At 44.8% G+C, this 12,547-nt stretch overlaps 1 protein-coding gene and 1 long non-coding RNA gene across 2 annotated transcripts; one reads left to right on the plus strand and one right to left on the minus strand.

Moving 5' to 3' along the window:
- The first annotated feature begins 1,671 nt into the window (after positions 1-1,671).
- On the plus strand, positions 1,672-3,460 carry LOC9271910 (uncharacterized). The gene is made up of 2 exons (XR_003243322.2): positions 1,672-1,963; positions 3,173-3,460. It is a non-coding gene; the product is annotated as an uncharacterized lncRNA (long non-coding RNA).
- Positions 3,461-6,543: 3,083 nt separating this feature from the next.
- Positions 6,544-7,647, minus strand: LOC4344374 (CASP-like protein 4B1). The gene is made up of 2 exons (NM_001422871.1): positions 7,103-7,647; positions 6,544-6,996 (listed from the first exon to the last, which is right to left on the minus strand). The coding sequence occupies exons 1-2, from the start codon at positions 7,583-7,585 to the stop codon at positions 6,793-6,795; spliced, it is 687 nt and encodes a 228-aa protein (NP_001409800.1). The 5' UTR covers positions 7,586-7,647; the 3' UTR covers positions 6,544-6,792.
- Positions 7,648-12,547: the final 4,900 nt, after the last annotated feature.

A 12,547-nucleotide genomic window follows, 5' to 3' on the forward strand; every position in this document is an offset into this window, starting at 1 on the left:
TAGATCCCGTTAGACGTTTCCTCTCCGATCCTGGCCGCATGCTTGGAGGGGATCTCCTCCATCGCCGTCACCAGCTTCGCAAGAGAAGACGTCAGCGAGAACTCATCAGGATTCGTCGGGATGGTGGACTTGATACCGCACTCCCCGGCGAGATGGTGCAGACCAGTATAGGTGACCCGCAACGAGCCACGGATTTCCAACAAGTTGTTCTCAACCTCCGACATGCGGTGCTCGAGCCCCTGCCGTTGTCGCTCGTTGCCGGCCACCAGTTCCCTCATCTTCTGGAGGTCCTTGCAAACCTCCGCCAGATCATGCGCCAGCCGATCGGCACGCTCGTTCGCCGACGATGTAGCCGCCGCCCTCGCCTCCGCGATCTCGTGGCTAACACCGCGAGCACCAGCCTCGAGGAGGCGCCCCATCTCAACCTGGAGCTATTCCCAGGTGAGGACGGCAGCCGGCGAACCATGACCAGCCACGAGATTGCTGGCTGGGCCGCTAGGTGTCGCCTCACGACTCCTGGGCACGACTACGACATCCGTCGAGGCCACGGCAGGAGACGCGCTGGAGGTCCCTCCAGACCCACCTTGCGCCACCTTCGCCCGCGCTGCCCTGCGAAAGGCTGCGATTGAGACAGAGTTCAACAAAATCACAAAACCTCAAATTCATTCACTCACTTCTCGTTGAGCGTCACAAGCCGCTGCCGTCGCGGAGGCGGGGGAGACGCGTCCGAGGCCTGGAGTACAAATGATATGATGTGAGGTGGGAGTTTTCTGACTACGTGATCAAATAACAGGAGAACTTACCGGAGGGGTGGGTGTCTTCCGACGATGTCCGACTACAGAGGAGAATTTCCTCCCCTTTTTCGGAACGTCGCCGCCACTCGTTGTGGCAGCGGCAGCAGCAGAGTCAGACGCCTCCTTGGCGACCTTCTCCTTCAGCGACGCCACCACCTGATGGTCCACGAGTGGCCCGATGATATCAGTCAGAGGGAGAGCCTACGCTTCATGAAGTCATAATGCGATCCCGGAAGAAAAATGCAAAAGGACCGCTGAGTACACTTACATTGATGGCAGCGTTGCGCTCGGCTGCCCCTTTCTCGCAAAGGGGGACGGGGACGTTGCTCGCCGTTGTCGGGCCGTTGATCATCAGTTGGCTGACACGGCGCTCCACGGTTGCGCTATCCAAGCCTGTAGATCGAGACCAGAATCCGATAAGCCGAGAAGAACACGCGCATAAGGGAGTCAATTTAACTAAAAAGGAAATACCCCGAGGAGAAACCCGGGTCACGCCCTCTGGCCCAGAATAATCAAAGGCAGGATGGGCTCGAGCTTGAAGCGGCTGGATCCGCCTACCAATGAAGTCGGCAGCAACTTCATACCCCGACAACCCCTGTTCTCGGAGGTCGTCAACGATATCGATGAAAGATTGGAGGGACTGGGTCAAGGCGGGTTTGGTAGTCCAAGATGGAACCTTGTCTGGTTGCTCCTCAGGAACAACGAAGACCGGATCCGAATCTCTATATATCGAAATCTATGCAGATTAGCGTGCGATTAGCGAGGCCACGTGGCGCTGCATGGTTCGTGCATACGCTCTTCCCGCGAAGGGCTAAAATGTAAAATATGATCTAGCGAAGGAGTAAAATGCAAAAAAGTTAGCCTCTCGTCCTCTCCTGAAGGGTCGATCGACCTCATGCCTCTTCCCCTTCCAATCGATCTCATCTCGACGCCTCCCGCTCCCGGTAACGGCGCCGGTGAGCCAACGACAGGGATCCCAGCCTACGGCATGACGCGGAGCACGCACTGGAGGACGACGTGGAGCGCGACCGCGCCGAGGCCGCAGACGAGGAGGGCGAGCAAGACGATGGCATTGGTGTTGAACGACACGGCGACTGGACCGCCGCCGCCATGGCCATTCTCAGCGGCCAGCAGAGCACGCTTATCGGTCGTCGCCATGGCCAGCAGTGGTGAGCAAGCTACAGTGTAATGTTTGTTCAATTTATTTTCCTGAACGTGTGGTTGCTGATTTGTAGTGCGAACTGTGCATTCATGGTGTTCGATGAAATGACCAAGAAAGAATATATCTTGTTCTTTCTTAGAGTTGCATTTGATAGCACAGTTAGGACTATTTTGTTGGATAGTGTATTAATTGCTCTATTGCTACTATACTTCTTCTGCAGAAATCCAGGAGAAACACACAACTAGAAATTGCAGAATTTGATGCTAAGTTATGGAACTCTTATATGGATTACTAATCAGTTAAGTTATGTATTACTGATTCCATCGTAGCAGCAATCGAATTATACATGAGTTAGAGCTATTAGTATATATACAGTTAGCATAATCTAGAACAGAAATATTAATGCGCTAGAAGAACATAATCAGGAATGGTTCTTGACAAAACTCAAGTTTGATTTTTTTTCCTGAATACCCTTTCTAATAACATTTATAATCATGAAAATAATTCTGCATTGATACATAGTTTTTTCTTTGGTCTCAATCCTGCTCAGTAGTTTATTTCGAGAGTACTTCTCCTCCTGACAAAAGAAAATGATCTATAAAAGTGGCGCAATTTACTGACATTTGCATCATAATTGGTTAGTGCGCTCATTGCAACTTGCAAGTGTTCTATTCAAGGGGATTGTCCTGAGTATTACTTCAGAAATTTTGAAGTTGCGATCGATTGCAACTGTTCATGATGACCACATTCTTAAGTTAATACATCATGAGCTTGTTATATTTCTATCCACATTCTCTATATATTGAAAAAATATAGTGTTATCTGAACATGGATTTTTGCGATTATCTGACAAATATATAAAGATAAAATATTTCCTAAAGAGATTTTTTTTCTCTGTATCCCTCTCCCCCATCCTTTTTGTTCTGTTGGGTGGATGTTATCACTTTGATGGGCCTATCAACAGGTTGTTCTATTATCATTTGAATGCACCCATAATAAGAACTAACAATTGACAAACAATAGTTTTCCTTTAGATCTCGAACTGCTGTTTTAATCTAAAAATAGTCATAGTTTTACTGCCATGTCTCTGATAGCTTTTGCTGCTGTGCCACTAGCCCACCAGAACAATCTGGCTTAACCTTGTCTCTTGCTCTTGATCTCCTTCTATAGTCAGTATAGGTCCAACTAATTTGTCTTCACCTCCTTATATTTCTAGGGATATGCAAGATACCAAAGATATAAATTGTTGCCGCCTACAAGGTGCTCGAAATCATGACCTCCGGATTTAAAATATGTGAAAGACTATGGTTCTAAAATTTTTTTGTGTAACTACATTGTTGTGTTTCTTCTTTGTGCCGTAGCTAGAAGCTAGACCGGAAACGACTGTATTCTTTAAAAAAAACTGTATACAACTGTGGTAGTGTCAGGCTTTTTTATCTTAGTGAATTCATGTAAATATATATTTATCTATGGTTCTATCCAGTTTTTGATGATTGTTCTTAAAGGGTAATAGTTACTTTTTTTAGCATAAGTGCCATGGAAGCTAATTTAGCTTAACTTGTTGCATCGGTTAATAACACCATTGAATATTTCATTTACCAACCTTTTATAGGCATGAATTTTGGAAACTACTTAACAAGTACACACGGGCTATAATGAGCGCGCCACTTGGCGCGCTAATTTTCTAGTCCTCTATCTGAAGATAGAACCACCTCCCCCGCCATTTGCTGCGAGATGAGGGGCACTGAAAGGGGATGTATCGCGACTACAGGCCATCCCGAAGTCGGAAACCAACACACCCGGATACCTTTTTGGATTCCATCCAGCGTAACTCATAGTAAAAGCGGAAGAGGTCAAGAAACGGCTCCACCCCAATGTAGACCTCACAAAGATACGTAAAAATACTCAGGAAGGCGATGGAGTTGGGGTTCAAATGGAGCAAGGAAGGACCATAGAAATTCAAGACCAAAAGGAGAAATTCAGAAGGTGGAGGAAGAAAACCGCAGAGAATAAAGTCCTCAACCGTAACCATGCGACCCAGGACAGGCTGGGGTTCAGTACCTCCTACTTCCCTCTCCGCGGTCCCGCGACCGGGAAGGGCGCCATCCTCCTGCAGTTTCTTCAGTGACGCACTGGTGGAGGTAGACTTGTCGAGATCCATGGCCACCGGAGATCGCCGGAGAAAGGACCGAGATGAGTTAGCTAGGGTTTTTGCGGGAGCGAAGAAGACGAGGGACGCTTGGAAGCTGGAGAGTTTTTTCAACAGGCGGACCTCAAATTGGATCCCCAAAACTACCTTAAATAGACGCACCCCCGATGGTGCGAATTCCAAGGAAAGGAGAGAGATGGCCGCCAGAAATTTCTGGGTTCGTTACGCGCGGTAGTTTCTCGGACTTCAATTTAAATTCACTCATGACCATTGAGCTTCACCCGGCGTTGTCGATCACTCCTTTTCTCTCGGTCATCACGCCGAGAACGACGACAACTTCGACATCAGAAGTCACGATCGGTTTCACGAGTTCATTTAAGCAGAAGTCGGGGGCTACTGTCAGGGTTACGGATAAGGTATATCCTCTACCCTTCGATATACGTCACGTATCGACATGGTATGCTCACGCGTATACGGACGTGTTCGGCATACGTTAAGGAAATTCATCATGGAGTTCACAGATGGAAGGAGTCCTACTCGATCAGAACTGGGTCGTCATTGTGTCGTGTTCGGTCCGGCTTCTCCGAGTCCTACTTGGAGACAGTTGACCTGCGATATAAAAGGGACCCTCCGGGAGGACCTAAGGCATCGAATCTCAGAGCTAAAACATCCACCACAGCCTACGAAGCCGGAGCTTATCGGAGCCAAGTCGCCGGGAGATCTAGTCGGATCAATTCGACTACGATCTCGTTGGTATCGTCGAGTTCTACTGTTTCATTTGTAATATGTGGTTTCCACCATATAATCCCATATCAACTAGATTAGGGCTATTACCTACCAAGGGGCCTGAACCAGTATAATCCATGTTTCCTGTTTGCTTGATGTCGTACTACGTAGATCCTCGTACCAGCGTACCCCAATACTCTCTATATCCAGTCTACGGGTATCCCCCGTCGACAAATTGTAAGCCGTAAAGGCTTATTATTGAAAACAAGGCTTATTATCGAAAACAGATAATTTATAGGTAAAACTTTTATAAGTGTATTTATAGTGATTTAAAAACCAGTGCTTAAAAAGAAAATAACGTTCAGCTACTATTGACAGTGTATGTATATAGAATGGCCGTATTGATATGTTTTTGACCTATAAAGTTTCCATTGTGTGAGGTGATTAATGATTTCATTCAGCGATTCTCTCATCATTTTTTTTAAACAGAGGCATAGAGCAGTGATCATCTATTAACAACAGAGTGGCATATTTTTCCTTTTTCTCCTGTATTACACATTTAAAGCAAGATAAAAAATGCTTGTTCGCCATGCGCAATGCAGACAAACAGATTATGCTACTTTGTACATCTAGGAAACATTGGGCACATTTGAAGATTATACAAGCACAACAGCTCAAGATGATGATGTAAGTTCAGCATCTTGAACGAGACTACGGGCCATATTGTGGTACGTGGGCCGTGGAGGCCGGTCAGCCCGTCAATAGCATATATTTTTTGGGCCCGTAGCACTAAAGGAGTAAGACCATCCCAACACCTTATCTAAATTTTATCCTCCATATCCCATCATTTATATTACATCCTTCATATCACACCCTTCTATATTTTATTAATATCTTTCAATAACCATATTTCTGTTTTTTTTCAAGGGCTATATTTTGAACAACAAAAATTTAGCGATATTATTTATCACGAATAATCTTTTAATATAAGTATATTTTAACTGACATATTTGTAATGTATAATTTTTTTAATTGCTATATTGGAATGAGTAAACCATTTTCTTTAAATTGGTATGTGCATTCTTTGAGTAATTTGCATGTGCCATCGTTAAAAACCGGTTTCGCTACTATTGTTAAAATGTGATTCGCTCGAATGCCACTCAAGCCGTAGGCATTCTCTATAATGTCATTTTTGTTGTTTCTTGCGTTTGTAAAACATTTTTCATCCAAAATATTTTTCGTAGACGTTTTTGCCCATGGCTGTGGCCACTTTTGCACTGTCGCTGGCGATGCACCTGCTGCAGCGGTCCACCCCCAGATTTGGTACACCCCTCTCTCTCCACCTCACTCCAGGGCTGCACACTCCTCCACCCTCTCCCCCAGAATTGGCATTCCTCTATCCAGTTTAGCGGATGCGCTATTTTTGGAGTATGCGGTAGCGTGTATGCTGGAGGCTCATTTTTCACTTTCATAAGCTATTTCTCACATCGATGATCGGATAGATGATCTGTTAGGGATGCTCTAATAATACTAACGAACGTCGCTGATTGGGAGTAGAATATCACAGACATACACTAATCTCCGCTACTTTTACAAACATACAGTCGTTGTCCTCGTACGATTCCATGCACGGACGCTCCTAATTAAAAAGAAATTCCAAACAAACCGCCCTCAAGAAAAAAAAAAGGTCCCGTAGAAAACCAAAAAAAATTGGTAGAAACAACTACGGAGTATTATACTGTAGAAAACTTAAACAGCCTACTCATGTATGGCGTTACAACATACAGGCATGTCTATAGTGCAAGTGTGCAACCAAGAAGAAGAAGAGTAAGAGAGTGAGGCAGGCAGTCAGGCCTATTAAGTTGGAGCCCATGCCAATATATATGCCAAGCATATAGCAATTAAATGGGCCGGGCCCCTTGTTGAAACAATACATGATGATCAGTAAAAAAGAAAAAGAGTTAGTAGTTGTAGGCGGAGGAGGAGGAGGAGGAGAGCCTGAAGCCGGCGATCAAGGCGGAGAAGGCGAGGGCGGCAAAGGCAAGGAAGGCGAAGCTGATGGAGGCTGCGACGACGTCCGTGAAGGTGTTCACCACCGCTGATCTCATTCGGATGGTGATCGGAAGAGCAGCCGACGACGCCGTTATCAGCAAGTACCCCACTGCCTGCAAGCATGCATGCACCAAATTCATTTCAATTCATTCCACTGTTAACTTAGTTTGTTCATCGATCATCATCATATCACAAAAAAGGTGGCGATGACTGACCGACCTGATCGCCGGCGAAATCAAGAAAGGTGGCGGCGTAGGCGGTGCCGGCGCGCATCCGGCGAAAGGTCCGCGCCGCCTGCAGCGCGGAGTAGAGGGAGGCGACGACGGCGACCCCGAGAAGGTAGCGATACTCCTGGTAGCGCGTGAACTCCATCCAGTCCCCGTGGCGGCATGAGGCCACGAGCGCCATGGCCACCAAGGCCAGCAGCGCCGCGGCGGCGCGTAGCACCAGGACGATCCCGTCGAGGCCGTCGTCGCCGCCGTGCGCCGGACAGCCGCTGTAGGGGTTGTACGCGGCCTTGTCCTTGTGGGCGGGCGGCAGAGGTGGCGGTGGCGGTGGCGGTGGCGGCGGCAGCGGTGACTTGACGATGTCGTCGGGGGAGGCGACCATCGCCATGCCTTCGTTGGCAAGCAAATCAATGAATCGATATGATATGATGGTGTACAAAGCAGCAGATCGATACACAGAGCTAGTGGTGGGCATCCGAAATAATTAGTTAATCTTTATATATAGTACTTAAAAAAGGTGGACTTAAAAATCATATATAGCTGGTACTTATATACTCCCTCCGTCCCAAAAAAAGACAAATCCTGGTTTCCGTGTCCAACGTTTGACCGTCCGTCTTATTTAAAAAGATTATGAAAAAAAATAAAAAGACAAGTCACGCATAAAATATTAATCATGTTTTATCATCTAACAATAATGAAAATACGAATTATAAAAAAATTTTATATAAGACGGACAGTCAAAATTAGACACGAAAATTTAGGATTTGCTTTTTTTAAGAACGAAGGGAGTATACACGTAGCCGTAGGCATGGCAGGTAATAAGGTACGGAGTATGGGTAATGGTGGTGTGGAAGATGAGATCAATTTGCTTTGGTTTTATGGCTTTTTGATGGAGGAAGAAAGCTAAAGTAGTCCAGTAAAGGCCGGAAAGGCTGGTCTGGTCGATGTCTCTGTCGTCTCGTCTGGATGCTTGTTGAGCTGGTTAAGCAATCTGGAGACTGGAGTATTATGCATGCATGCTTGCGTGACAGATTAATTAGAGAGAAGATGAAATTAGTAGTAATTGATAAGTAATACAGTACTTCATCCGTTTTATATTGTAAAACTTTATAGCATTGTTCACATCCATATAAATGTTAATGAATCTAGACACATATACTAGAAAGTCTTATAACTTGAAACGGAGATAGTAGTAATTAGCATTTGAAAAATACTATACGTACGACTAAACTTGTCTGACTTTAGAACGACCTTAACGCCGTGAGCTCGTGACGTTAATCTCCGTATAACCAAGCCATGTTGTCACCATACTCAGTTACGTGCTGAGTTGTTTTACCGTTTGGTCGTACGCTGGTCGGACATACAGGTAGTACGTATAGCATTATTCTTAGCATTTCAATCTAGCACTTCACCCGTAGGATGAGGATCGGAGTGGGCCGTGTCCTTGTCAAAATAAGGCCAGAAGGAAGAAGATTCAGGAATGTGGAGGCCGATCATATCGATCATATGGATTAATTAGTACTCGATTCTGACAGTAATGGAAATTAAGAAGCAAAGCAAAAGCGAAAAGGAAATTAAGCAGGTGGCTGGCCAGCTGGTGCATGGTGGGCCGGACCTGGCCCATATGTCACGTGACAAGCTGCTGCTGCTGATCGATGTTGCCATTGTCTAAAAAAAACAGAGAGAGACAGATCGCCGGGCAGTGGGCAGAGAAGATAAACTGAAACCGCGTGGCGTGGGTGAATACTGAATAGAGTAGAGAGTTCCGATAGTACCCCTGGCTGTGGCGGGTAAGTTGCAGACTTGCAGTAGTGCAGTGCAGAGGATACCTTTGGGCTTTGGACCAACGGTGCAGTAGATGTAGCAGGATCACGTGCCAGGAAAACCAGTTTCAACGGCTCCAAAACTACTCCAACCTTCTCTTCTCTTGCTCCAATACTCTCCTACGTTTAATAATAAAAAAAGGGTAATTACACATTTAACCCTATTTTAAGGTCTAACTACCAATTTGACTCTGATTTTGTCACTCTGCTTATTTGCCCATCCTTTTCAAAACCAAAGGTCCACTCTGATCCTCTTCTGTTAAGGGCATTTCAAAAAAGCCCAAAATACCACTACTACCCTTGCTTATTTGACCTCATTCTCCCTCAACAACGGCAGTCATAGTACGTATTAGGGGCAATTGCAGCCGGCCGTCCTCCTCGTCGACGAGCCGACGTCGCCCCTCTGCAGCTACCGCCGAGCCAGCGCCGCCGTCGTCGGTCGTCTTCCTCGTCGCCGAGCCGACACCGCCCCTCCGCAGCTGCAGCCACCGCTCGTTCGCCGCCAGCGGCCGCCCTCCTCGTCACCGAGCCAACGCCGCCCGTCGTCGCCAGCGGTAGCCCTCCTCGTCGCCGAGCCGCCGCCTCTCCTCCTCCGCCGGCAGCGGCGGCCTTCCTCGTCGCCGAGCGGCCGCTGCCCCTCCGCCGCCGCTCCTCCGCATCCGCCGCCAGCGCCCAGCGGCGGCCCTCCGCGTCGCGCCGCCAAGACGCCGCTCCTCTCGCCGCCCCTCCACAGCCGCAGCTGCCTCTGGCCTTCCTAGTCGCCGAGCTGCCGCTCCTCCGCATCCGCCGCCAGCGGCGGCCCTCCGCATCGCGCCGCCGAGCCGCAGCTCCTCCCGCCGCCCCTCCTCCTCGTCGCTGAGCCACCGCCACCGCCGCTCCTCTTCGTGAAGCCGCCGTCGCCCCTTCCCCTGCCGCCGTGCATCGCTTCTACACGAGGACGGCGAGGAGAGCTTCTGGTGAGAGGAGAGAGAGAGAGAGGGAGAGGATAAGGAAGGAGTGGCGAGAAATTTAAGGATAGGGTTAATATATACTAAGGGTATTTTGGTCAGTTGTGCTTGTAAATATATATATTTTTTTATTTTGCTAAATGAAACCCTAGCGGTGCAGTCAAAACAGGGTCAGACGACAACTTGAAAAATAGGGTCAAATAAGCAAACTTGAAAAAGAAAGGTCAAATTGATAATTAGACTTCAGAACAGGGTCAAATAAGCAATTTTCCCTAAAGAAAAAACTCTCCTACGAACACTTTGACGACAACCCTCCAGATGGCTCAGGTTAAGGACTCCTTTGAATCGTACGAATGAAAAAACGGAGAAATATGAAAAACATAGAATTCGGATAGAAATGTAAGTGTAAAACATAGGATTGCAAAACACATGAATGATCGTTTGATTGGACCACAGGAAAAACACAAGAATCAGATGAGAGAGATAGACTCAAAGGATTTTTTCCAAGAGGTTGGACCTCTTGCTAAGTTTCCTCCAAAACCTATATGCAATAAGCCATTCCATAGGAATTTTGTAGGATTTATAAAATTTCAATACTTTGAATTAAAGGGTTACATAGAAATATTTCCTATAGGATTTCAATCCTATGAAATTCATTCATAATTCCTTTGATTCAAAGGGGGTCTAATGCATTTGTATTGTAATAGTAGTTCTGGTAGTACGTGAGACACTATGACTCAAGCTAAATATACGGAGGCCTCATCAGATACTAGTACAACTAGGTTGTACCCCCACGGCAAAGCCGTGGACACTGTTATAAGTATAACTAGGTGAAACCCCGCGCATTGCTGCGGGAATTTAGTATGAAGATATACATTGAAACATTATGTGAATTATGTTGGATGATAATTTAACATGTTTGTGTTTGAAAAGCTCTTAAATTATAAAAATATAAAGATATAGCATGTTTGCATGATGTTTAAATGTGATGATTGTTAGTGGATGATGATGTGGCATCTTGTTAATTAGTGGATGATGATGTTGCATCTTTGCATGAAGAAATACATTGAAACATTATGTGAATTATGTTGGATGATAATTTAACATGTTTGTATTTGAAAAGCTCTTAAATTATAAAAACTATAAAGATATAGCATGTTTGCATGATGTTTAAATGTGATGATTGTTAGTGGATGATGATGTGACATCTTGTTAATTAATGGATGATGATATGGCATCTTTGCACGTTAATTTTAAGGAGTTAGTGGGGGATAACTTTATAGTAAGATAGGATTGAGAAACAAACACATAAATAAAATAAAAAAGTATGTTGATAGAAGATGAACTGTATGGAGACAATCTAAACATCACCATGCAAGAGTAACAAAGTTATATGTGCCCGAATATTAGTGTTATCATATTAGCCCAATTAATTGTATAGATAGAAATTGTGAAAGCTGGATGCTATACAACACCAACCCATCATAGGCATAAGAACATTGACATCAGGCCAAGTGGCGCGTGATGTTGGAGCGTATACAACATAATCATATATTCTGCATAGTGCATTGCATAGAAAATTTTGCATAATAGTAAACATATAAAAAGCTATAGCATGGTAATAAAACAAATGATAGTTAATGGCAAGAGTTTTGCACGTTTGGTTGTCATTCGCACCGATCAACCTACACGGAAAGCACCGAACCATAAGCACAACCTGAGGAACCTGCAAGCATATGAAAAAAAAAGGAAGCAGGTAGAATATTGTCATGATAACAATTAATCAAAGCATGATTATCATGTTAAGTTTAAAAAGTAAGCAATATGATTAAATTGAGTTCACATATCTGGGCAGAGTAAAACATCATATAATGTTTTGAATTGTATCACACTGAGCTCGGTATACATACAGAGCTGTCCATAATTCGTTTAGCAAACCACAAAGTTGAATGAAAATAAATAGCACACACTACACACTATAAGCGTGCGTAAGTAAAATTAAAAGGGAACTAATTTTGTACGTGTGGAGGCACAACAGTTGGAATGAATGGAACAATTTGTTTGTCTTGTAATAACAGAATTCGGTAAGCGATCCATAGGAAGGAAATGGAAAAACTACGAATAAATTTTTAACCTACATTTGCTAAATATAAATATATGCATCAATATTTACTGCCATGTGCATATCAAACATGACAGGAGAGCATCTAGAAATGATGAATCCATGTATACTGAGGGCAAGCTGAACCCATACAGTCTTTAAAAGAAATTTACCTTTGTTTTTTTTAATAACCGTATGATGCAATAGGGAAAAAACCAAGGAATAATCATAAAACGTGTTCGATGACTTTGGGTACCATAGGTGCAACATATGGGTAGTGAAATCTGCATTTATATATAAAAAAAAGCATAGCTAGCTGAGTTGTACCCATTGATTCAGGAGAATAAAAAAGATGAAAATGGAAGTACACACGGTCCACGTGTTAGAACGATTGATGTATAAAACCGAGGCATATGTATACATATATGTTGAGTTATTGACCGTATGAAAATACCTGGTAAAGCTAACCACGCTAATTCACAATATTACTAAATATTTCAGAGTATACGACATTATGTGTTTTAGATTCATACCCAGGTAGGCTATTCTCAATGAGGACTCGAAGA

This window comes from Oryza sativa, chromosome 7 (genome assembly GCF_034140825.1).
Source record: "Oryza sativa Japonica Group chromosome 7, ASM3414082v1".
Classification (NCBI taxonomy): domain Eukaryota; kingdom Viridiplantae; phylum Streptophyta; class Magnoliopsida; order Poales; family Poaceae; genus Oryza; species Oryza sativa.

Bases quoted from the DNA above. Each gene is read 5' to 3' on its own strand.
- LOC4344374 (NM_001422871.1), bottom strand. From the start codon at position 7,585: ATGCCCACCACTAGCTCTGTGTATCGATCTGCTGCTTTGTACACCATC. The intron at 6,997-7,102 runs GTCGGTCAGTCA...GCATGCTTGCAG, and splicing joins TTGATTTCGCCGGCGATCAG to GCAGTGGGGTACTTGCTGAT.